General features: G+C 51.3%; 2 protein-coding genes across 10 annotated transcripts in view; both read right to left on the bottom strand.

The window, feature by feature from the left end:
• Nlrc3 (NLR family CARD domain containing 3) overlaps window positions 1–164 on the bottom strand; it is a 31,292-nt gene extending 31,128 nt beyond the window's left edge. For both annotated transcript variants that reach the window (XM_052197933.1, XM_052197932.1), the window contains exon 1: window positions 10–164. The gene's annotated coding sequence lies outside the window, so the exon portion shown is untranslated. The remainder of the gene's footprint in view (window positions 1–9) is intronic.
• A 2,480-nt stretch (window positions 165–2,644) lies between these two features.
• On the bottom strand, window positions 2,645–25,502 carry Slx4 (SLX4 structure-specific endonuclease subunit). 8 transcript variants are annotated; one of them, XM_052197925.1, is made up of 15 exons: window positions 25,427–25,494; window positions 22,598–23,336; window positions 20,949–21,176; window positions 18,627–18,810; window positions 17,630–17,842; window positions 15,262–15,467; window positions 14,818–15,134; window positions 14,038–14,236; window positions 13,564–13,649; window positions 12,685–12,831; window positions 11,554–11,720; window positions 8,612–10,842; window positions 5,041–5,143; window positions 4,053–4,457; window positions 2,645–3,669 (listed from the first exon to the last, which is right to left on the bottom strand). In XM_052197925.1, exons 2-15 carry the CDS (start codon window positions 22,935–22,937, stop codon window positions 3,318–3,320), a joined length of 5,178 nt encoding a protein of 1,725 aa, XP_052053885.1. In that variant the 5' UTR covers window positions 22,938–23,336; window positions 25,427–25,494; the 3' UTR covers window positions 2,645–3,317. The 8 variants fall into 8 exon arrangements, with proteins under 8 accessions (XP_052053885.1, XP_052053884.1, XP_052053886.1 ...); XM_052197924.1 differs by lacking the exon at window positions 25,427–25,494 and adding an exon at window positions 25,221–25,302; XM_052197926.1 differs by lacking the exon at window positions 25,427–25,494 and adding an exon at window positions 25,022–25,140 and having other exon boundaries at window positions 4,293–4,457.
• Window positions 25,503–26,036: the final 534 nt, after the last annotated feature.

Below are 26,036 nucleotides of genomic sequence, written 5' to 3' on the forward strand. Positions count from 1 at the left end.
CAGGCTCACCTCTTTGGTTCTGTCATATCCCCCAGAGTAGGGAAATGATGTTGGGTCTCCATTCTGGGCCTGAGCGTCTCCACAGCATGTGCTCAGGATGGGTGTAATGTCATAATTGCTGACATGTCACCCTTCATCCTCCAACAACAGACTCTGTCAGTAGGTGGGGGGTGGGGAAGCAAGGGGGCGGGAGGAAGCCAGCACCTGGGTTTAGGTCACGCTGCTGAGAGACAGCCAGTGGGCCGGAATGCCAGTACACTCACAGGCTTCGGTACCGCGTGACCTTCCTCTCATTAGACCACGTCCTGTTCACCCCAGAGGTGCTTCTGACCTAGGCCTATCCTATGTCTCCCTGTGAGTCGGTGGATCCTGAAATGCAGCACACAGCTGCTCACAGCAAGAAGGTCACACTCTGTCCTTGAAGGTGGCCTCAGTAGGCATCCTGCTCTGACGGGGAAGGAAGGGTAAGGACACAGCTGAGGGCCATGAAAAGAGAAAAAAAGCTTGTGATAAATGGACTATTTAGAACGTCTTCGAGTGACGGGGAAAGCCATTTACTGTGACGGTGCTAAGTGACTTAGGTAATGAAGTGGTAGTCAAGGACAGAGGCCCTGGGCTCTTCAACAAGCACATGAAGTTCTCGACCATCTGCTGAGTCCCAGTGTTGCCCGCAGCCTGTGTGCAGGGGTGCGGGAGGCATCTATGAGCAACCTTTATTTCTTGCCTCCCATTAAAAGGGCGGGGCTTTGGCGGGGGCTTAGAAATGCTGTTTCAGGACACCTTCTGCCCACCTCCTTCCCTACTGAGCGCAGAGGAGCAGGCCAGGAGCTGGAGGACAGGGGCAGACCATGAGAAGTCTGGGGAGGCTCTGGCAGAGTCAGTAGCTGTAGTCCTGGCTCAGGGGCGCATCAAAGGTGTCTGAACTAGGTGCCTACCAGATGCTGGAAGCCACGGGGGCCTTGTGGGCCTGTCACACTGAAGAGGCCCAGCATGCCTCCTCCAGGGATCTGGCAGGAGAGGCAATAGCCTCCTTCCTGAGGACCATGGGGAACATCCCAGTGCTGCATCCTTCCTCTCCTCCCAGTAATGGCCACCAGCCCCATATGTTTGCTATTTACACACAAACACAAATAAACATACACACATGCCCGAGTACACCCATGTCTCCAGGGTCATCTTCACTCTGAGACTTTCTGTTCCCTGAGAGCGAACAGCAGGGCAGTTAAGCTCACTTCTTCCTAACTTGGGGAGTGCAAGGCTTCCAGCCTGCAGTCAGGGGCCTTGCCCTGTGGTTTCCCTTACCTGGGCTATCCAGGTGGCCGTCTATCCAGGCTAGACTGTGGTTCAACATAGACTGCTTTACGTAGCCCAGCCTAGGCCCTGGCAAGGGCTGGACCACAGCGGTGAACAGGCTGGAGGGCCGGTCACGTTACCCAGACCTCCATGTCCACCCAGACCACGTTGAGTGATGTGTATAACTGACTTGTGCCCAGCGTGCATTCTGCACTGGGGCTAAGCACTTCTTGTGCTAGCCATAAGAAGGCAGTATGGTGTCTGGAAGGACTCCTCACTATTCAATGTGTGCTCCCAGTGCCCAATTAGCTTCAGCGTCACGTAATGGTGAGGCAGCCAAGCATCTTGATCTCAAGCGGCTGGCCCAGGGTCAGTGTGTTTGATGGGAAGGTCCCTGCTCACCCGCCACTACTCTGGATGGTGGTCAGGACTTCACTACAGAGGTTCATTTTAACCTCCTCCTTCAGCGGCAGCAATTGGCTGAAGACAGGTGAATGACACTGGATACATAGGTTTAGGGGGTCAGGAATCTGTCACTGGGCTACCCACGGCATTTGGCTTCCAAACGCCTGCCTGGTCAATATACACAGGGCTGGTTTCTCTGGCTGACCATGTCCAGGACACATTCCACAAATACCAAGCTTCGTTCTCACCTCCCTAACCACTGCTGGCCTCTAAGGTAAATCTTCCTCAGGATCTGTCCTTGATGCCATGGCTTTCTTTCTTTTTTTCTTTTTTTTAAAGACTTATTATTATATGTAAGTACACTGTAGCTATCTTCAGACACTCCAGAAGAGGGCGTCAGATCTTGTTACAGATGGTTGTGAGCCACCATGTGGTTGCTGGGATTTGAACTCAGGACTTTCAGAAGAGCAGTCAGTGCTCTTAACCACTGAGCCATCTCTCCAGCCCGATGCCATGGCTTTCTTTCTGTAGTGCTGGGAACTTAACCAGAGCCTTAGGTACACACTAGGCAGGTGCCCCGTCAGCCAGCCACACGCCAGCTCCTAAGAGGGCCTGGCACAGCTCTAGGTAAGTGTTAACAAGACAAGTGGACTCAGTAGGTCCAGCAGGCCCAGCCTGGCACTCACTTGTGACACTCCAGTTGACACTGAGACTGTCCCTGGCCTGCTCTCCTGAGCAGCAGCAGCAGCAGGAGTTAGTGCCTGTGAGGGCCCCGTTAGTGTGATGAGTAAAGACAGTGTTCTCGAGGAACTGGAGGTCAGCAGAGAGTAAGCCGTCCTGGCACCCCAAGATAAGAACACGTGCAGAAGTGTTGGTGGGCAGCAGAGCAGAGGGGCCCAAGCTCACTGTGTGCTCCCCATGGCTTTCCCAGAGAGGAGTGTCTAGGTTTATTTTTAAATAAAGCCTTCTTTGTCTTTATTGCACATTATATAAAACAACTTCACTGTATTCAAAACACACAAAGACATTCACAAGCTGTGGAAACCCAAACTTCTGGTTTTTTCTGGTCCCAGAGTCCACACTGGTCAAGAAGGCTTAACACAAATGGGTGGAGCCCACACACAGCTCACTCTGGGGTCCTCACGGCTGTGCTCAGCCCTACTTGAAGAATGCTGGTGACGGTGACAAGGATCTGGGCAGGCACAGGACGGAGAAGCACCTATGACAATGGTGCAGGCCACCCGTTGGCGTCTGGTCTGCCATGGCAGTTGGGCTGGTTTCAATACGGAGAAGGCAGGCTGGACCCAATGTCCATCCCAGAATATACAATAGGGCAGCTGTGCTTGGGTGTGCTGGACACAGAAAGGCAAGTGAAGAAGTCTTGCTCTGGCCGCTGGTGTGGCCCACTGCTTTTCAGGAACACACAGGATGGGGACCTCGGTTGGGCCAAAGGGGGGAAACTGGCACTGATTGGGGGGAGGGGGACACAGAGCTGGGTGCAGGAGAGTACGCTGGGCTCTAGTCCTTCTCAGGCTCAGACCCATGTCCTGCGACACACTGTGGGTGTCTGGCTTGCACTAGCTGCTCAGGCAGACCAAGGGGTGGGGGAGGGGAGGCCATCATTTCTGATCCCTTTTCTTTCGGCCTGAGGTCTGCCGTCTCTTCTGTTTGAGCTTCTCCTTCCGGGCCGCGGCAGTCGTGAAGGTGACACACTGAGCGTCCAGGATGTCCAGCAGCTTGCCCATGGCCACAGGGATGCCATTCTGCTTCAGCTCCGCCTGCAACTCAGCCAGTTCCAGAGGCTGGTACATCAGGACCTTCCTGTGCAAGGCGGGCTTGGAGCAGATGTAGCGCCTCACGGCCGCCTCTATGTCTGCAGCCTGCATTGCCACCTGTGATGCCGTGAGCCCATCGTCCTCAGTCTCGTCTTCACCTGCAGACTCAAAGGCAGCTCCAAACTCACCAGAGGAGCTGAAAGAACACCATGTTATGTGACACCCTTTTTCTATAGCACCCAAGACCAGGAACCCCTCTGAGGGAATGCCTATTTTCACGGTCCTGTTGGACCTGGCATGTGACAGGACTCCTTGCTGTGTCCTCAGATCTCCCTGGCCAGCCAGTCTAGGTGGGATCGGCCTCCCCCAGCCCCACCCAGAAAGCTCAGGCAGATAAGGAAAGCACAGTGCTGCTCAGGCCTGTGGCAGCTCAGGGAATGAACGTGTGAGCCCTGTGGGCTTCCTAGAGACGCCCAGAAATCAATGTGCTTTTGGTCACTGGCCATTAGGTTTCCCTGATGCCCTTTTAGACCCACCACTCGAGGGACACAGGATGACTGACCCTGCTGCCTCCATTACCTCTGAGAGCTAAAGGAGTTGTCAGTGCCATCCACAGAGGCAGCCATGGGTCCCTGGGAGGCTGGGAGCTGGATGTCGCCAGCAGGGCATGCTGGGCCCCCAGCTGGCGCGGTGCTTGGGTGGGAGATACTTTCCCTGGGCTGCTTCTCCCGGTGTTGAAGGCTCTTGCCTTTATTAGGGCCCTTGGATCTTTGAGTCCCACGACCCGCAGGGGCCTTGAGCTGGGTGTAACTTCCTGACCTTGCAGGACTGCAGGTCTCAGCCTGGCTGCAAGGAACCTCTGGGGGTATCTGGGAGGACTGGACCTCATCCTCAGAGTCTGACTGCAGAGTCTGGTGAGTGTACTGGAAAATCTCCTTCAGTTTTAGAACCATCTGGCGTTTGGGCAGAGCACGGACTCCAAACCTGCATGTGGAAACAGACGCACTTCAGCAACCAACAGCGCGGCCCGTCACCACTCTGCACCCGAGTAATGTGGGGCTTGAGGGGACTGCAGTCTAACAGCCCGCTCTCTCAGACACGCAGAGCCGACCTGGGGCCACTAAGCCTCCTCTCAGGGCATCCATGTTCCCGCAGTGCCCTGGGGACAGTGAGAACACTGACTTCACCAAGTACCAGAGACTGAGGAGGAGCATTGCTTGGAATGTGACAGTTTTCACATTGTTTTACAAAATGACGTCTCCTTACTTGGCAGGCAAGACTAGGGTTCCATTTCTACCAGCATGGAGCAGAAAGACCTTCTTCCTAGAAGTAACCCATGCGAGTCTCATTTGTTAGCTTTCTGAAGCCCACATCTGGTAAGAGTTAAGAAAAGCCCAGCCACTCACCCGACTCAAGGCTGTGCAGATCAAACTGCACAACTTCCGTCCTCAGCTAAGGGCCAGCTGCATCTCCCAGACCGAAAGGACCAGGCGCTGGGTCATCCTACTTGCTGGGCCTGGTTATTCACAGGGGACACCTGAGAAAAGTCTGGGGAGACACTACCAACCTGTCCAGTTCTTTCTTCAGCACCGGGGTCTCCATGATCGAGTACCTTGGCATTGGAGTTATAGGCACTTTGGGGGGCAAGTTCCTTTTCTGGTCAGCACCTTCTGGATAAGACATGAGAAGCACATGACGTAGTGTGAGAGGCACAGATCTGCCACCACCTTGTGCCCTGGAAGTGTCACCATGGAAAAGGATAGGCCTCAATCAACACTGTGCCCAAGGAGACCACCCTCACTGTTTGAGCTGTTCCTTCCCATTGGAAGGCAGTATACAGCAATTATCAAGAACCACACCATGTACACAACAGTAATGCCCATGAATAGGCTCCTGGGGGCCTCCACAGGCGCACAGCCCCGCACGTGATCTGCGTAAGAATGTCCTGATGTGTAGTGACAGCAGAGACAGCTGGCAGCTCGTTTATGTCTCAGCTTCCTATCTCAGCAGTAAAGACAACACAGGCTGGGGCGATGCAGGTGAGTGGGTAAGGGTGCCAACCCCCAAGGCTGAACGGCAGGTTCAGTGCCCGGGAACCACACAGGGAAAGGAAAGGACCAGCATCCACCGCTGTCTCCGGACCTCGGCATGCACACTGTGCCGTATTCACATGCACACACACCATAAATAAATGAAAGAAAAAACCAATATAACTATAAATGACAAGGGACAAGGCAAGCATTTCTCCAAAGATGCACAGATGGCCTCTAAGATACATAAAGATCCATAAAAAGACATCGTGAGCCATCAGATACCAAGACACAGTGCAGTGACACTTCATAGCCACTACACCACAAACATGAACTGTGCTGGCAGGAATGGTGGAACTGGAACCGTCACCTCACACACGTCTTGATGGGGACCTAATAAGAAGCAGTATCTTACTGGAAAAGTGTGGCAGTTTCTCAAAATGCTACAGTATGACCTGCAATCCTGGACCTAATTAGACCAGAAGTGAAATTTATGTCCACACAAAGCAGGACTGTAGTCACAACAACCAAATGTCTGCTAATGGATGAATGGATACAGTATTTACATATATTAAAGAAGGAAACAAGTGAACCTTGAAAAACTAAGAAGCCAGTTACAAAAATCATAGACTGTATGTATATCCTCTTAAAAATGTTGGGGGGGGGGAGTGGTGGCGCATGTCTTTAATCCCAGCATTTAGGAGGCAGAGGCAGAGAATATCTAAGTTCAAGGCCAGCCTGGTCTACAGAAAGAGCTCTAAGATAGCTAGGGCTATACAGAGAAGCCCTGTCTTGAAAAATGAAAGATTAATGGAGATGCCAGTGTAGTAATTCAAAAGTGAGTTTAGGCAAAAGAATTTCCTCAAGGTCTAGGAAAGCCTGAACCAAACAAACAACAAAACTCCACCTTCCACAAGCTGGGGACTTTGTCATTTGTAATCCCAGGACTTTAGAAGCTGAGACATGGGGATTACCATAAATTCATACCAGCCTGGAAACCAGAGGGAGACCCTGCCTCACCGAAACACCGCCGACACCCCAGAGACAAAGATCGGCGGGAAGAACTGCTCGCCAGCCTCTTCTGTCTGCAGAGGCGGGACACCACCTCCTGTCATTTTTCAGAGTTTGCGTGGCAGGCCCGGATGCCTGCCTCGGACTCAGAGCAAGTCCCCGTGAATCTCATCTCCTGCAGTGGCGCTGAGTGTTGCCCGGGAACTGGTGAGAAACCAGTTCTGCACCACAGGCACCCCTGTAAGGAGCAGTGCAGTGCTGGGGCCCTCAAACCAGAGGGCGTCAGAGCCCATGCCCTTGGGGATCTAGGAAGGAAGCAGCAAGTAGCTGCTTGCACTCCCTGTCAGCATGGCTGTTACAGCGTGGTGGCCCAGCAGAGCTCGTATCCTCTTCCCTGACAGGAGGCAGTGGCTTTTAAGCTTTTCTGAAAGATGGGAATGCATGGGAAGTAGAATCCTTCCTGTCTGGGGTGGGGCCAGGGGTGACGCTCCTCCACACCTTCCTCTTTGGAGCTTTGTCTGGGTGCTGGGCGGAGTCCACCATGCTTGCTAAGTACTCACTGTGCTGTACACGGTACACTGTCCCATTTCTTTAAAAAACATGAGATTGATATAAAATGTTTAAAGGGAACTAACTACCACTTAGTGTTTACATTAAGGGCAACCGGGTTCTGAATCCAAAGAGAACCTTGCCTGTGGTGAGCAGTCTGCCTCGCCTCCACCCTGGGAAAGCTCCAGTCTGTGTTGCAGTCCTCTTTATTCTATGTATTTTGTGGAAAGAAATGAGTGACCAATGTGACTAGCTCCTGTGACCTTCCCATCACATCTTAAGTCTTACATAGACAGCACGTGTCGATCACAACACTCCACTGTGGTGGATTTTCTCACCTTCCGGCTGCTGTGACTAGCGTTACTGGGAATGAATGATTAGCTATTTGAGTCCCAGTTTTCAACTCTTCTGGCTAAGTGAGAATAGAATTTCTGGGTTCTATGAACTCACAACTGTGTGTATGAGTGTGTGTGCGACTGTGGCAAGTTCCTACGCTGGCTGGCCAGAGAGCCCAGGGATGGTCCAGTCTTTATCTCCCCATCCTGGGATCACAACCCCGTGTGACCAGGCCAGCTTCTACCGTGGGGGCTGGGGGCTGGCCCAGCCCTCGTGCTCGCACGTTATGGAGTTATGGACTGGACTCCTCCTACCCATGCGCTGCTGTCTCCCTTCCTTTCTTTTTCCTTAAAGTTTTGTTGTGCTGTGTACTTTAGGTTGACCTAAACTCTTGATATTCCTGCTTCTGTGTCCTGTTCTGGGATTACAGGTGTGCATCACCCTACGGAGGGTGGGGGTGGGTGGAGGGGTGGGAGGGGGTGTTGGAGGTGGGGGGTGTGGGGTGCGGGGTGGGGTTGGGGGTGGGGAGAGGGTTTCTCCATAGGTGTCCTAAAACTCACTCTGTAGACCAGACTGGCCTTGAATTTACAGAAATATGTCTGCCTCTGCCTCCAGAGTGTTGGGATTAAAGGCGTGAGCCAGCACAGTGAAACTCACTGCCACAGGCACTGCTGCTGGTGACCTTGGACTTCTGATCCCCCTGCCTCCACCTCCTGAGTGCTAGAGTTACAGGCATGTGTCATCACACCCAGGTTTGTGCATTTAACGTCTGTGTTCGTGCAGTGCCGGGACAGTATTTAAGGGTCTCATGTATGCCAGGGAAGTACTACCACGGAGCTACAGTTAAAGAACACATGTTATGGTGACGTGTGCTGACAGCTCCAACCTCTGGGTGCTGAGTCAATGTTCTGGAGGAGGGCTCACTGAAAGGGACTTTGAATAGATACACTCTTGAGATCCAGGCAGGCTTAGGAAAGGCTGACTCGCCGCTTCTATACTTACTAGTATATCCTAGGGAGACAGTCACGTCTTCTATACTTACTAGTATATCCTAGGGAGACAGTCATGTCTCCTACCTTATAGGCGAGCGGGGACAGGGAGAACAATGAGCAAGTCCTTCAGCTTCCCCCCACCGCACCCCGACCTCCACATCCTGTCTGTCTGTGTAAGCTGTACAGGTCAAGGCTCCTCTCAGGCCTCACAGCCACTCACTTGGTGTCTCTGGCCTGTCTGGCTTCCGAGTCCTGCCACTCAGCATTTGGGCCACAGGTGGAGACTCTGGAGAGTGTCCTTCCTCCTCGTCCCAGTCGTCCCAGAGAGCTTGGCTAAGGACACTCAGTTTGCTTCTCTCTGGAGAGCCAGCCTGTGAGGACTGCTCTTGAGACTCTCTCAGAGCACCATAGCTTCCTCGGATGGGGGTGGTGCCAAGTCCTGGGGAGTGGCAGTCATCACTGTGCGGAGCCTCCTGGACCTGACTGCTGGGACTGCTTGTTGTCAGGGGGCCAGTCCGCTCCAGATTCAAGTGGTCAATTGGAATTGGTGAGAGAGGCTCATGCCAACAGTAGTCACCCATGGGACCTGGGGGGTCACCATCTAGCACAGGGCTGCTGTTTCCTTGATGGGAAGCCACCTCCTGCTCATCATCACTGTCCCCAACTTCTACCACTTCATCGGCTGCAGGTGGATTTGGCAGGCATGGTCTAGGTGAGGAGGATATCTGGGACCACCTGGTAAAATCAGGGCCAGGACATAATGGCTGTGAAGAAGAGAGTCTGTGGGGCCTGGCGTAGGGAAGGGAAGGGCTTCTGTAGGCCTGTCTTCCACTGTCAGAGGCTCCTAGAGTAATAGGCTGTGTGTGTGGCATGATCACGGAGAACTGCTGGGCTGGTTCCAGCACAGACCTGCGTTCTAAGTCAGGCCTGGCTGTCTGCTGAGCAGTCTCGTCGGACGGAGTCCTGGTCTTAAGGCTTTTGATCTGGGTCTGTGATGAACAATCGCGACTCTTGCTAACCCCTGGAGTGGCAGGCACCAGCCAAGAAGTATCTGTTGTGCTGTCCTCATCCAGGCTGTTTTTCTGGCTGCAGAACAGCCAGGGAATGTCTCTGCGGCCCAGCACAGACTGGTTTCCCAGCTGTCCCTCCTCTCCCCGCTGTAGCCCAGTCTCTCTCTTCAGTGGGCTTTGGAAATGTTCGTGATCTTCTTCAACATCAATAACTGAAAACAGTTCAGCGGACCTGGGGCTAACTTCTGGAAGGTTCCTTCCTTCTGGGGAATCTTTAGAAACTGACTCTGTCTTGGTGTGCGCCAGCTCCTGCTCCTCATCTGAATCCAGTAACAGGATGACTTCACCCTCTGTCTTCAGGGGATGCAGAGGATCCTGGGCCCTGGGGCTCAGCGGCTCAGGAACCGACTGTGTCAGGTCAATGGGTGGAGACTTTGCTGGGGAGATCAGGACACCCCTATGTCTGCGCCCCACTACAGGGCTACTCTGTGTGTCTCTGTGGTGGCCGGCTTCTTTCCGTAAGGCGAGACGGTTACTGTCCCTCTGCTTAGCTGGTGTAACTGGAGACAGTGAGCTTGGGGGCGCCACCTTGGAAATGCCATCGTGTGACTGGGACACTGAGGGAGACAATCTGCTTGTGTGGTATAGGTGAAGCCATGACTGGCTGGGACTTCCACCCTCAGAAGACTGTGACAGAAGGCCGCAGGGGTGTGGAGAAGGTGCCTGGGCCATGTCTGCCTGCCTCTCTCCGACACAGTCATTCTGCTCTTCATGATCAACTGTTATTTGTGACAGTTCAGATGACGCTCTTGGATTTGATGGGAGGAGCTGTTTGTAGTCAGGGGCCTTGTTTGAGCGCAAAGGCAAGCATTCTTTCCCCCTCCCTTGGCAGCTGTCAGAAGGGCTGCGAAAGCTGGGGTGGTCAAGTGCCTCCCCCAGTGCATCCTGGGCCTCTGCTTCCCCTGCCCAGTCTGGGCACTGGTCCTGTAGACGAGCGGACTTTCCTTCCTGTTCCCAGCTAGCTAGTGCCTCTTCTTTTTCTAACTCAGACCACTCCATTTGCTCTGTAGTTTCTAGCTGTCTGCTCCTGTGGAGCCCTGCCAGGGAAGGCTCAGAACCTGGACTGTCCTCCCCACGCTGGTTAGTGCTCCCAACTGTGTGTGCTGCTCTTTCTGCCTGGAGGAGCTTCCTCTGTGTAGCTGCAAAGTCATAGATCTCTTCCATTTCTGCTTCATTCATCTTTTCTCTGTCTTCTTCACAGACCTCGGGTTTCAGCAGAGTCTCCGCTTCCTCCTCTTCATCTTCCCACACTGTCCTCAGGAGTTCCTGGAAAGTCTCAGCTCTGCTTTTGCAATCCTCACTGTCCTCTGGCTGCTCTCCCTCTAAGTCCACCACAGCAGGCACCTGTTCGCACAGCCGAACAAGGTCGCTCACAGCAAACCTGCGAGGGGAGACATGGCATTGTCATTTCTTACACAGAGGACAGGTGGCCAGAGCAGAGCTCAGGAAGAAGAACAAGGATGTTTCCCTTGTGGCTTTTCCTCTTGTCCCAGAATGCACTTGGTCAGCACTCTGGTCAGCACCCACAGTGCTTTAACTTTGGTGCTGACAGAGTGACAGTGTGTCAGGCTCAGCTGGCAATCACAAGAGCTGGTAGAGCTACAAAACCAGGCAGCACATGCTGTCCTGAGAGCCACTCAAGACGCTGTGCCTGAGAAAGCAGACACAACTGTTGGCAGGCCCGGCTGACCACCTATCAGAAGGCTCTGAAACCCCGCTGGTGTATCACAAACCATCACTGAGCTTTTCAAAAAAGGCTCAAGGATGCATATAGCCTGGGAAAGTGAGGAGAGAGGACGCCTAGCTGATGCTGGGTAACTCTTACAGGGACAATCGAGGGGCCGCATGTGGTGTCTGTGTCTCAGGTGCTGAGACCATGGCTACCATCCCACAATGCTGCAAGCACCCATCCAAGCCCACTACCATGCACTGCTCAGGCCTGCTGGTGTAAATCTGCGATGAAAAGATAGGAACAAGTTTTGGGAGGCTTAGCCCTGACCTTTAAGCAGCACAACCTGCCTTGAGATCCCAATCTCCCAACCCATGTCACCAATTCTAACGGCTGTGGAGCGTGTGGGAGGCACAATCCCACCTCAGGGCCAGGGAACGCAGAGCAGGAACCAGGCTGGGAGGCATGTCAGCGTTCGCCATGTAGAGGTAGTTCAGAAATGCGAGGGCAGCCTCAGAGCTCACGTCACTCAGCAGGACGCGTTGGGTCAGATCCCCATCCTCAACAGCACAGAAGCCTTCAGTATTTACCTGAAGGTGGAGGAACAGAGACTTCTTTAGTCTCTCAGGGAGCCTGACATCCTGAGGGGTAGGGAGCAGTCTTGGCCAGATTCTGTAGTCTGGACCTTTGTTTACAAAATCATATTGGGATGAATATTTAAGGTCACTTTCCCTTTGACAGATGTACCGTGAACTCTAAGCATATCCGACTTGGATCTATGGGTTGCATGAGAATAGTGAGAATTTTGGTTTCTTTAAAAACACAGAAACATGTTTTTGTTTTGATCCCAGGAGTGGGATTTGGGCTGTTTCAGACTGTCCACAGCACCTGACAGTCATTTGCCTCATGCTCTGGCAGGGGGGTGGTTTTGCCAGCTGCAGCTGTGTGGCATTTGGAATTCTGAGGACTTTTTAGAGGATATATAAATGCTAGAGCCACACTAGAGGGGCCTGGTTGGCTGTCTAATGGTTGTGATTTGTCAAATAGTTGTGTGGGAAGAGATGGAAAGAAGAAATGAGACATGCTGACAGTGAAGCTCAAACTTGCCCCAAGAACTTCGATCAGCAGGAAGCAGTCTAACGACGCTGTTAACCCCTTTCCCCTCTACCCATTTTTTCTCTCCTACCCAGTGTTAGGTGGGTGGAAGGGTGAAAGAAAGAAGAACCCACAAAGTAGATAAAGGCCCAGTTTACACACGAGTCCCAGGACAGAGATGAGTGTGGCCCAAGACATCTGCAGAAGATAATATCTACTGCATACTAAAGGATCACACAGGACTTCCTGACGAGGACTGGGCAGTTTGCTGGATTCCTATGTGGTGGCTCAAGCCTGTACTATGAGACTGAAGGAGAACATGATGTTCCAACAGAGAGAGACAGTGACGAGGAGACGCACCGTGCTGCAGATACAAATAGAGGAAGGAGTAAAGGCTTCTTTCTGGAAAAACAGAAAGGGAGCGGGAGGGGGTGTGGGGACCCCAGCCCGTGTACTTACACACTGAATAAGAAGGGGGCAGCGAGCATAAAGAACAAACTTGTGGGCATAGAGCACCTCTCCGCTGTCAAGCTGCAACTGGACATCACTCAGGTGTGGATTATTGACCATGGCCCCAAAGTCTGTCACCAATAACCCAAGAGAGAGCTGTAAGAAGGAAGAGAGATTAGTGAGCTCCCTCCATCACTCTGCTAACCCCCTTGAGAAGGCACACCTAGAGGCAGGCTGAGCTTTCCTCTTCAGAATGTGCACGGATGAGGCTTGAGGCTGCACCTCTGGGTTACAGTGAAGCCATCATCAAGCCAGAATGGCAAATGCTATTTCCTCTCCCGGGTTCTCTCCATGGAGAAGGCCAGTGGTGGATAAAGACACCTCACAGCTCCTGAGGTTTGCATGCACAGGACTCGAAGCCTGAGTTGTTCGGGAACCCATACTTCCAAGCCTCATGTAAGAACATCACCAAATGGCCCTTTGCATAAGAGGGTCCTTAGGGAATGATACCAACTTCATCAAATACCCATCTTCCAAGATCACACCGTACACTGGATTGGTAGCTAGAGCTCACCCCATATTCCATGCACAGAAGGGGCACAGCGAGTCCTTAGTGAGTGAAGAAAATCACAAAGAAACAAGTACGCAAACCAGAAGCCTGAAGGAGGCAGTCCCTTGGAGGAGCTCTGGGGACTGGCTGCTTAGGAACCCTCAAGTATCCAGGCACAGCAATGGCAGAAGATGCTACAGCAATGACCCAAGAAAGGAGACAGGGGTCTTGGGGCTCTCGGCTCTACCATGTGTGTCAAGGTATACATTTGGCAAACACCAGGGCCAGGGCAGAGTCACCAGGTCACCTGTGGGTGGCCCAGAAGCCTTTGTACTCACTGAGGCACCGTCATCCTCCTTAAGGGTCTTCTCACATGGCGGAACAAACCCTGTCAGCGGAAGGCTGCTAGGTACCAAGTCCAAGCCTAAGAGAAGGATTTGTAGATCAAAAGGATGTTGTCTCCTAAGCAGGCAGTATCAACTCTAGGTTTGGCTGGACACGTTATTTGAGGACATCTTTACTTAAAGCAACCCTCCCCCAACTGTTTTTACCCACCTCCCTAACAGGGAAGTAGGAGGATTATAAGACAGACAAAATTAGCCTAGGAGGCTCTGTCCTGGGCTAATGTTTAGGGATGATTGTGAAAGACATAAATGTTCTGCTTCATATTCACCTCTGAGGCAAAGTTCAAAAGTGCCTTAAACCATTCTCCACTGAACTGAGAAAGGCAGAGCCTCTCAGCAGTCCATACCCTAGTGCCACCCGACCCCAGATTCCACAGGGCAAGCCCAACAACCTGCCCAGTGTCTCACCTGTGGGTACGCCCAGACTGCTGAGCCGTGGGCTAGAGCTCAGCCCCTCGGCTGCCAAGTCCACAAGGTCCTGAAGGGCTTGACGCTCCCTCTGGCTGGACGACAGCAGCTGGTTCTTGGGGCTGTGGCTCACAGGAAGGCTGCTCTGGGAAGCAGGTGGCTCTCGCTGCCTGGGCAGCTCCAGTGGTGGCTCGGGTTCCTTAAAGAAGTTGAATAGCTAGTGACTATGTGGTGGTGTCCCCGACACACACTCTGTCAAGCCACCCCACACATGGACAACTAGGGCAGGACTACCCTCAAGGAGGGCCAGTCCCAACTAGGAGCAGCCTGGGAACCTTACTGTGTCAGCAGTTTCTGTTAGAGCTCAGGTCTACCTAAGGCCTCCAAGTGTACAGAAGGGCCAGTCTGTACACTATCCCTAGGAACCAGTCACCCACTTTGGTGTCATCAAACTTAGGACCACATCTAGCAGAGCTGTATGTAGTATGTATGCAGAATGGAGGCTCCAAGGCTCTACCTCAGACAGATTTTAGGATCTATGCAAGGCTGGCTGGGCCTGGACTTGGCATTTTAAATAAGGACTGTGTTGGATGGATTTGAGGACCAAATTTTCCTAGAAGTGCTACTGAGTTGCCACAGAGAGGATGAGGCACATCGCGTGCCTCCTGCTCCCTTCATCTCCCACTGACTGGGCCCCTCCTTATTCAGCCCTGGAATCTGGCTGCATTTCTAGAGCACGCAAAGCCTATCGGCTTATGTGACTGGAGGGGCAGGGTTCACCTTGGTAGGGCCCTGGGACACAACTGGAGGAAACAGGCCCTCTGCGTAGAAGGACTCCTTAGCCCAGGCTCCTGTGAGGGCGCTGAGCTCCCACAGAAAATTCCGCTTCCCTTCAGGCAGCTGCGCGCGCCAGCCTGCATGTTCCAATTCCTCCTTAAAAATCCTGCTGGCAAGAAGTGGCGGGGTGCAAGACAGTTCTATTTCCTCTGACAGGAGCTGGGCAACACGATCCTCGATCTGTCTACTTGTGGTCTCAGAGTCTTGGGTTACCAACTGTGGGGGACACACCGGGGGTCTCTTCTTGCGACTTTTCTTCTCTAGAGATAAATAGAAGTGACTCAGTCAGAAATGGCTTTGATTGCTTATCCCAGGAGTGGCCATGATAACCCTCAGACAGCAACTGGTCACCAAGCCCTCCCCAGGCCCTGCTTCAGCCACACGTACCTGCTCCTAGCCTTATCTTCTCGGAAAAAGCATTTTCCAGTCTGAGTGGGGGTACAACTGGACAGTGCTCCATCTCAGAGCGAGACAGAGCCATGGCCACCAGCAGATCCTCAGACGGAGCCTCAGGCTCACTGGCTTTCCGTCTCCTCTGTGGCTCCCTCTTGGCGGCTCCTTTCCGTTTCAAACCTCCAACACGGTTGCTGAAACTAAAGGGCGGCCATAGAGGAAGGTCAGTAAGCGCCTCTGAATTTGGACTCTTCTATCAAAACAAGAGAGACAGAACCACTGTAACGAGCCGACACTGTCTGGGCTTTCCCTGTGCTGATCCGATTCCTTGTGAGCTCATTCCATTCCAACCTAGAAATTTAGCAACAGACACTGGAAGGCCTAGGCGCTTTCTTGGCCATTGGTGGAACCTGCATACCTAGATGTGGCCTACAGCTCCTAGTGGGCTCTCCGTAGCCGACAAGTTCTGCCCACTGACTCTTCAGAACCACCCCGACCCCTACAAGGCAGTCCTGCCACAAAGGATTCTCTCCTTCCTCCAGGACTACAGCAGCACCTCTATACAAGGCCAAGAGACAAGGACTCCCAGACTCTGTTGCCACCAACTTCCTCCCTAAGCTGGCCTGCCTCTGCCTTACAGAGGTGTGCGTGAAGGGTTCTCTGGCTGGAAAGACAGATCTACTTTCTGAGTTAGTCCCAGCAGCTGGACAAACAGGATGCGTGGTAGGAAGGACTCTGAGAGCCTGCCCTACAGCTGTTGTCCTAAGTCAGGCTTCCACAAAAGCTCACAATACAGGGAAAGTTGGAGATGTTACATCTTTGGAAGATGTAAACAATCCCTAACGCAGCTAATCGAATGGGGAGGGGGACGGAAGGACTGGGGCTGTAAGAAAGCAAGTAAGGCGCAGGGCGGGCTGGGAGGCACTCAAGTCCGTCAGCCTGTGTGCTCTGTCCAGGGGATCCTCAATACTCCTAAGCCCAAATGCCAAGGTATGGTCTTAGTAGAGGAGTGTTTAAAGCCCGCTTAGAGAAAATTCAAAACACCTTCCTTAAGGAACTCTCCACCCACCAGCCTTCTAGAAGAACCCAGGACAGGCTTCACTTTTTGGAGGTATTTTAAGGTATACATGTTTAACCTGTGAGACCAGCACTAGACTGTCTATTCAAAGGCCTCAAGGCTTTCTGCTCTACAATGTTAGAATGGATGTCCTAAATACAGACTCCCTGGCCTGAAGAACCTCCTGTTCCTCCACCCCCAACCCCCCCCCATGCCCTCAGCTGTGGCTCAGCCCAACGGCTGATAACCCACATGTAGAGAGTGATTAGCATAATAGCTTCCCACATAGGCTGCTGCCCATGCTCTTAGTTCCCTGGAAAGCTGGACTCAACTTAGTTGTTGTCAGACCAGGGACAGTGAACAGAGCTAACCAGCTCCTCTGCTTGCCTGCTGGTGGCCGCATACTAAACCACTCCCAGCTGTTAGGGGAACCTCCTATTTTAATCCACAGGTATTAACTTGTACAGTTAAAAAATACATTCTTGGGGGGATAAAGGGAGGCGAATATGAAGAAAAAAAATTGAATTAGATTCTCAAAGAGTGCTGGGCAGTGGTGGTGCACGCCTGTAATCCCAGCACTAGGGAGGCAGGGGCAGATGGATTTCTGAGTTTGAGGCCAGCCTGGCCTACAGAGTGAGTTCTAGGACAGCCTGGGCTACAGGGAAACCCTGTCTCGAAAAACAAAACAAAACAAAACAAAGCCAGGCGGTGGTAGCACACGCCTGTAATCCCAGCACTCTGGGAGGCAGAGGCAGGCGGATTTCTGAGTTCAAGGCCAGCCTGGTCTACAGAGTGAGTTCCAGGACAGCCAGGGCTATGTAGAGAAACCCTGTCTGGGGAGGGGGGGGGATCCAAACAAACAAACAAACAAAAAACCAAAAAAAAAACAAAACAAAACCAAAACAAACAAACAAACAAAAAAAAAACAAAGCTTCTCACAGAGTAATATGCAGTCCTACAGCTCTGCCAAGTCAGTTCTTTCAACTGTGCTCAACAATCTGACATTAATAGCAAGAAAATGGAGCTAAAGTGGAAACACATTGCACAACTAAGACATGAAGTAAAGCAAATACCAAATTCTTGGATGCGCTAGAGTGGCCACTGGCCCAGCAATTCTCTGCATGGATGGCCCAGTCTGCATGCAAAATCCTCATGCTCTGAAATCCTTTCTCGACTGCCTCCAATGTCCTCCGATGCCTCATGCCAGAATCCCAGAGAGCTCCTTCTTACCAACACCATGAGAACTGTCCAAGGAACGTCTAACTGGAGTGGAACACCATCATGCAGTCCCCGCCGTTGTCTTACCTGGGTACCTGAGGGCTGCCGCCAGCCTCTGGCTGAGCTGTCTGCAGCCTCACAGCCTGAAGCAGGGACTGTGGCCCGACTTCCATCCTCACTGCACACTGCTTCAAGTGACTGATGCGGCTCTTGCTGCTGAGGAACGGTTTACCACATATCGGGCAGTCAGGGACCTGAGGAGGAGCAGGTTTCTGTGCCTTCTCTGCCTCATCTAGACATCTGCAGAAAGTCAGTAAACACAGAAGCAGCCTCTCAGGAACCAAGGACTATAGCAAATACCTGATCCATATCAACATGTAAACATGCTCCCTAAAAGCTGACCCCCTCATACTACCTGCATGTCTCCTGGCAGTCTCCCTCGGACACTAAATTTAGGTTTGTGTTGGCAAAGGTAGCTAAAGAAATCGAGGAGCCGTTACCTTATAATCCAGCAGTCCCACTAAGTACAAGCCCCAGAGCAATGAGAGTTCAGACATGAAATGCATGATCACAGCAGCTGCACTGCAAACCCCACACAGCAGACACCCAAGCGTCTGGCTATGCAGGGAAGAGTAAGGATGTGTCCTATCCACTCACGGGCTCCTATTTTAGTCACTAAAGAGAGGGGTGGAGGATGACACACTGACACACATATAGATGAGCTCTGGAAACATGGATGACAGATACAAAAGGGCAGACAGTGTGTGATTGCACACGTGAGTGCACACCCAAGACAGACAGTTGGGAAATCATGGTCTCCAGTGAGGAGGGCAACAGTGACTTCCAAGGGGTACTTCCATGTTCCCTTTGGAGGCGTAAAAATAACCAAAACCTGATGTGGTGACAGGGCCACAAAGATCTGGCGCCCTGTAAGTGGATGGGCTCCACTTCAGTGGGCTGCTAGGAAAAGCGGCTACTTCGATGACTGAGGTGATACCACCACCGTGCCAAACAGCAAGATGCCCATGGTGCTGGCAGTGTCCTGATCACTGACAGACAAGGGGACAAGCCGTGCTGCCCCTACCTGTTCACATGTTGCTCCCTCCGGGTCACGTTCATTGCTGAGAGGTTTTTCTGGCACATCTGACAGAAGAATAACCCCTTCTCTTCCAGGCTGTCATGGTGTGAGGATGCTTCCTCCCTTCTAAACTCCTGCTGTAAGGCCAGGGCCACTGCAGCATCGCTGTCTGCGGCATGAAGCTTATACTCTGTAGAGTAGAGAAACATCCAAGACCCATGAGAACAGACAGTATCACACCTCCATCCCACACCTCTCTGTCATGGCTATGGCTTTTGTATCATGGACACTAGGAAGAGCACAGACCAGCTAAGAAAGACCCAGCACCACTCAGCAAGCCCGTTTACAGGCACTGTCCAGGCCGAGTGAGCACGGGGCGGGGTGGGGGGGACCTCTGCGTACAGCTCTTTCCACACAGCAGTGTGCACACACAGCCCTGGAAAGTTTCAGAAAATGTAGGCCTTGATTTGTGGAGCCCAGCCTGGGGCTCTGCATATCCAGGAGGAGTTTAGCCTCTTCCAATGCTGTCCTCCTACTGAGTCATGAGAGTGTGAAATATCTTTACCAATCAAGAGTCTATTTAGATCAGCCCCAAGGATAGAGCAATTTTGGCTCTCTGAACAGATAGATCCTGGACACACACAGAATGTGCCATAGGGACTTTATGACTCTCCAAGTTCTCAAATATTACTTCAGTCTATAACTCTTGTCATGAGCTCAAAAAAAACAGCACAACTTCATTTTGGTGCCTTACTTCTTTTGGAGCTCAAACCCAGGATATGTGTATGTGTGTGTGTGTGTGTGTGTGTGTGTGTGTGTGTGTGTGTGTGTGTATAGGCCACAGGTTGATATTGAGTGTTGTAATGATTTGTATATGCTTGGCCCAGGGAGTGGCACTATTAGGAGGTGTAACCTTGTTGGAATAGGTATGGGCTTTAAGACCCTCATCCTAGCTGCCTGGAAGCCAGTCTTCTGCTAGCAGCCTTCAGATGAAGATGTAGAACTCTCAGCTCCTCCTGTACCATGCCTGCCTGGATGCTGCCATGTTCCCTCCTTGATGATAATGGACTGAACCTCTGAACCTGTAAGCCAGCCCCAATGAAATGTTGTCCTTATAAGACTTGCCTTGGTCATGGTGTCTGTTCACAGCAGTAATACCCTGACTAACACATGTGTCTTCGTTGGTCACGCTCCACTTAACTTACAGGGCAAGGCTTCTCTTGAATCTGGGGCCCATCAATCCAGCTAAGTGTCGCCAGCCACTCTGCCCCTGAATCTGTCTCCCAAGCCCTGGGCTCACAGGGGCTCTTCATCCCTGCTCAGCTTTTATGTGGCACTGAGGGTCCAACTCTGGTCCTCATGCTTGTGTGGCAAGCCCTACATGCAGAGCCTTTCCCCAAGCCCTTTCTTTTCCCTTTGTACATACTCATAAGGATGAAGACCCACGTTGCTTACAGGGTCACCTGACACTGTACCCTTTACGTGTGCACAGCTCACAGACCCTCTTACAAATGGCTGCCAGGGCGTTCAGGCCAGAGCTGGTCAGCTTTGAACTTCCCGAATGCTGAGACTCTTTAATACAGTCCCTCACACTGTGGTAAACCCCAACCATAAAATAATTTTGTTATTTCATAACTATAATTTTGCTACTGTTATGTATCACAATGTAAATACCTGATCACAGGATATCTGTTCTGTCTGTCTATCCAGGGTTAGAGTAAGTGTGTACCACCATGCCCAGCTGTAGATGCTGGGATTTGAACTCAAGTCCTCATGCTTGCACAGAAAACACTGTGCTCACTAACCAATGTCCTCAATCCTTACTGTGGTTTAAAAAACAAACACACAAACAAACAAAAACTCCCTATAAAAGCTTAACTTCATAACAAGCAGTGTGGAGGGAAAGGAGAAGGGAGAAAGGAAGATCACGACTGTGTGAGGAAGTTCAGTAAGAAACAGGAGTAAAGGGACAGCTCGGCAGCCACGAGTGCACGGTGCTCTTGCCGAGGACCAGAGTTTGGTTCCCAGGACCCATGTCAGACAGCTCACAACTGCCTGCAACTCTAGCTCAAGGGGGTCTAGCACTGCCCCAGCCTCCACAGGCACCCACATTCCCACGTACATATCCCACACAGATACATGATGTACACATAATTAAAAACAACAAATACTTTTTATAGAGACACTGCATTCTTTGGCTAGCTCTGATGTGGCGGTGAGGTAGAGATCAGACAGAAAGCTGTATACAGAAATGAAGCAAGCAGTTCCTTCCACTGCCTTTCCTACACAATGCAACTTCTCTTACAAGGTAGAGCATGCTCACCATACCGTTTTCTACCACTATCTCCTCCTGAGGGCTCCTTGGGACATTTTCTCCCAGTGCGGTCTTCAGGGATGATTCTTCTGAGGCATGTCTCAAGCGCTCAGGGTCTGCCCTCTTGAACTGCTTCATCCGTTGCAGAACAAGCTCTGAGGCTCTGGGCTTGAAGGGACTTGGCACACCAGTCGTCGTGAAACAGGACGGAAGGGGCTGGGAGTCGCCATTGGGAGCACTCTCTGGCAAGGAAAAAAATATTCACAGCTTTTGTCCTACAGGTTAGACCCAAATTTCCAAAAGGTCTTTACCAGTCAGCTCAGGTTGGACCTGACTTGTATTGTATATTCACTCACTGTGGCAATGCAAACATACACTAATGGCAGGACACTAGATGCAGTGCTGCTTGTGGGCTTGGTCCTGCTGGGCTCAGTGGAGATCCAGGAACCCAGAAGCTCCCACGCCAGTTCTGCAGGTGTGTGTGCAAATCACTCAGAGCTTCTGCCAGCTGTAATAAGGAAGCTGAAGGCCCAGCGAGCCCGGCAGTACTGTGGTCCTTCAGCTGTCTCCAGGAGCTCACACCTGAAGACCACTGACAAAGACTCTGCACCCACACCAGAAATGTTCTTTACACTAAGGAAGAGAAGGTGAGGAAACCAGAAACCAGGAGCTTGCAGAGCTCCTCTTGCATGCAAGTCTGATTTTCAATTCTGTGTCAAGGGCTATGTCAAGCTCATGGTTGAGGATGCAGAGGGTGTTAGGACCATGCATCGCATCCTCTGGAAGCCGCCTCAGCCTAGTCCACTCCAACGTACTGACCTTAAATAATTCACACATATACTAAAGGAACCATTATTTTTATGCTGACATGACTACTGTCAACTACATAAACAGTCATAGAAAGCTCTCAGAGCACAAAGCTCTAAACACGCTCACTGAAAACACATACAAAGGACTGGGCAAACTACGGTTCATCAGCACAAGGCTGCCCCCATCGCCTTCCATATCAATCACGGCTACTTCCTCACTACAGCTGCCATCAGCTGGCCCTTTGTATCTAGGGGACACCAGTTCTCAGAGTCTCTGAAATTTCAACGCTTGCAGAACATTTTTTCTAGTCCCTTCTACACAGCATGCTGCCTATGTACATTTAACCTGTGCACATCCAGTGCACTTAACCCAGCTGTACATTCCTGTGATGTCCAACATAAAGTAAAAGCTATATAAACAGTGGCTACTGTGTTGTTAGGGAATGAAAATGAGAAAAGGGCCTGGACATATTATAGATTATTATTTATTTTCTCAAATGTTTACCTTCTGACAGAGTTGAAATCCCACAGATAAGTCAATTGTTGTTGCAACATGAATATGTGAACTGTAGCAACAATGAGATATTTGCTAGAGCCTTTGTATTTTTTTGAGATAGGCTTTCTCTCTACATAGGCATGGCTATCCCAAACTCAGTATGTAGTCACTGGGCTGGCCTCAAACTCCCAGATTCGTCTTCGTCTGACTCCCAAGTGCTAGGATTAGATGTGTGCACCACCACACCCAGCTATCTGGCTTTTTACAGTAGATTTTCTGAGCCCTGGTGTGTTGTACAGCATAGATCAGTTTGGTTCCTCTCTGGAACCAAACCTGGCGGTGGGTGCTGCCTGGTTACCTGTGTGAATGCTCTGTGCTCTTTCACACAACACAGGCTGATCTGGGATAGGAGCGAGAACATCTCCCTTTCCATTCACAGGGAGAGCTGGGTCCCCTTCTTGAGATCTGGGTGCCCCTTGCTTTTTAGTCCTGCCTAATCGAGGCTTCTTCTCTGACGGGCCTTGAAGGGCTTTGCTCCTGGCGACTTGGCTGGCTTCTTTCCGTTTGCCTCTGTTCTGAGCGTGCCCGGAGGCCTTCCGCCTCATCCTCTCTCCTGATGCTTCTTTGGTAGCATTTTTTTTCACCCTTTGGAAAAAGCTGGCACAGAGTTCTTTGAAATCATCATCTGACTCCTCCATCACTTGGCCTGTTTTAAGGTGTCAGGTTTGTCTTTAGGGGAGTGAGGACTGGTCTGGAAGCATGTCCACAGATGAGGAACTCGTGTGTGGACCCACTCAGGCCTTCCCACACCTCTGGACTCACTACAGCTCCTCTTCTCTCTGATTTACTTGGAGACTTTGCACAACTGTAAACAAAGTACTGTTCTCCTCTCCATAATGATTTTTATATCTTTCTTCAATATGGACCCGTAGTTAAACAACTTGTTTAAAAACTTCCCTCTGTTAATGTTCTCAAGTGAGAGAACATTTTGTTGTCCAACAGCTGCCTCTGAGACAGAACACATGTGAACTCTGTGATCAGGTGATTCTCCAAGATCTCCACAGTGATAAAAGGCATAGGTTCATCTAATTTTGTATCTGTGGAAAACCAAAAGCATCTAAGTATAATCACACAGCTACTGCTACTTTATGTCATTTCTTCCAGAATGTACAAGAGGATGCAGGGTTTGAGGAAAGTCTCCAAATACAGCCTGTTACAAGGATACTTGTTCCATAGTATGTCCCAGTGCAGAGCACATCCATGCAAGACACATCACCCAGCACACAAGCACGCGCGTGCGCGCGCACACACACACACAGGCACATGTTTTTTACTGAAATAGAGACTATGAAGACCAGTTTCTACACGAATACAGGGAGCTCATCTCCCTCGAGTGGCCTCTGGATCCCAGTTCTCACTTGATCAGCTTATGGGACTGTCAGCAAATGCTGCAAAATGACTGAAATAAAGAGATAAAGGGTATATATATCCTTGTACGTCAGGAGAGAGAAAGGCCACCTTTTTTCTATTCTGGGCCCATAAGAGCTCTCTAAACTGCCTGCAGAAAAAAGGCTGGGACTTATAGGCATGAATGTTTACTAGGGCAAACATTATATTCTGGTTCAAAATCAAAACTGAATAATCTGGGTCTGGGGAAATAGTTTGGTGGGTAAGTGTGCTTACTGAAAAAGATAAGGACCTGAGGTTAGATATCCAGCCCCCATGTTAAAAAATAATAATAATAAAAGGCCAGGTGTGGAGGCACTCTATTGTAACCCTAGTGCTAAGGAGTAGGGAGGGGGATTGCTTAAACTTGGTTAGCCGGCCTACCTGAAAATTTGCAAGCTCCAGGTTTCAGTGAGAGTCCCTGTCTCAAGAAGGCCAACAGTGATAGAACACTGTACCCAACATTCTCATCTGGCCTTGTATACACACACATACACACACACACACAACCTCCTTATATAACCCAATGGCAGAAATCTATTCATTCCAAATACAGTGATGCAGTAATTGTATAGAAGTTCCCCCTACTCCTTCACATGGGCTCTGGCCCCCTCCTCACTCCATGTTGTCACACATGGCTGTCACAGTGACACCTGTCACAGCTTATAATCACTTGCAGTGGATAACATTTATGGAATGCTTATGTGCCCAACACTATGCTAATTGCTTTTCAAATCTTTAGCCCATTTAATCCTTACAGCAATACTATATAATACAATCTACTGTCATCTGTTCCATAGTGAGGAATCAGACTCAAGCAGTGTCAGGAACCGTTCTGAAGTAGCAGGACAAAGATTCCAGGCAGTGTGGTTCCAGGGTATCAGATCCTATGTTTCTATTCACTGAATTATCTGGTAGTGAAGTTCACCATTGCAGTTAGATATACATTTATTTACCTTGTATTTTCTTTGGGCTATCTGGTATCCAACTTAAAATAAATGCTAGGCAACTATCTGTTGAATTCACGAACTGCAAGGAATTTGATACAGGGGGAGGAGAGTCAAGAGAAATGGTTGCAAGCAGAGGCCTGCAGTGAGAGGTCAATTCAGTTCCCAGGGGCCTGGAACATTAGTCAAAAGCAAACTGAATTTTATTGAGCTAGATGTGTAAATTTCTACGATACATTAGCGCTGAGTCCCCACGTCACTGACAATCAAGTCATGAGACTGTCCTCTCTGCTAGGTGCTCCATCAATATCTGCTAAACGACATAACTGATCCCACCAGGCTGCCAGCTTCCAGAGGGTAGGGGACTCCTGCCTCCTCCGCCGTCCTACCTTGCAGGCGTCCTAGCAGGCGTCAAGGGAATGAATGGATTCGGGCGGGGTGGACCCTCCCGCCTACCCTTATGGGTGACCCACGGAAGAGAATCACTTTATGGGTGATTCCATGGGGTGGACCCTCCCGCCTGCCTGGGGAAACGTCCTAACGGCACTAAAGCCAGACATAAGGTTCTGAACGCTGGGTTGTCCCTACCTCCCTCCGGGCAGGCGCTGCCCCAGTCTACGCAGCGCAGCTCCCGCCAGTCCACCGCGGGCCGGGCGAGATCGGGGAGCGTCTGGCGAAGGCTGACAAGACAGACGCCTTCTGGTCTCTCAGAAGAGGGGACACCGCGGGAAGTGACAACCCCCACCACTACTACCCCACCGGGCTACTCTAGGCCGATGCCGAGCTCCTCCTACCTCCCGCGCTGCGGCCGCGCCTTCTTAACGGAGAGCCGCGGGGCTGCGCTTGCGCCCTGAGGCTTGCGAGCGGAGAATGACGAGTGCGCAGGCGCAGGGTCTGAGCGTGCGCAAGACTATGTACGTGGTCCGGGCGTGGGAAGCGGGATGGGAGTCGGCTTCCGGTCTTCCACAGTGGCTGCGTCGTTTCCGGGCCGTAGGAGGCCGCAGGAGCTAGGAGTGTGCTGCTGCTGGCTGCGCAGTGACAGCGCTCGCTGCATGAGTTCTGTTAGGTGTGAGGAGCGTCGGGATGAGGGTAGTGATGGTCGGCGTTAAAGAAGTGTGGTAACGGGAAATGGCTCAGCGGTTAGAGCAGTGGCTGCTCGTCTGGAGGTCCCGAATTCAATTCCCAGCAGCTCACAACCATCTCTAACTGTAGTCCCATAGGCGTCTGATGCCCCCTTCTGGTGTGTACATGTACATATGTACATGTAGACATATGCATAAGTAAACGAAAAAGGCGTGTGGTGGCATGCCTTCACGGGGCGTGTGTGTGTGTGTGTGTGTGTGTGTGTGTGTGTGTGTGTGTGTGTGTGTGTGTGTGTCGCGCGCCAGACTCAGGCTAGTGCAG

This window comes from Apodemus sylvaticus, chromosome 10 (assembly GCF_947179515.1).
Source record: "Apodemus sylvaticus chromosome 10, mApoSyl1.1, whole genome shotgun sequence".
Classification (NCBI taxonomy): domain Eukaryota; kingdom Metazoa; phylum Chordata; class Mammalia; order Rodentia; family Muridae; genus Apodemus; species Apodemus sylvaticus.

Bases quoted from the DNA above. Each gene is read 5' to 3' on its own strand.
- Slx4 (XM_052197925.1), bottom strand. From the start codon at position 22,937: ATGGAGGAGTCAGATGATGATTTCAAAGAACTCTGTGCCAGCTTTTTC. The intron at 12,832-13,563 runs GTGAGTACAAAG...TCCTTCTTACAG, and splicing joins AGGAGGATGACGGTGCCTCA to CTCTCTCTTGGGTTATTGGT. The intron at 3,670-4,052 runs GTAATGGAGGCA...GTGTTCTTTCAG, and splicing joins AACTCCTTTAGCTCTCAGAG to CTCCTCTGGTGAGTTTGGAG.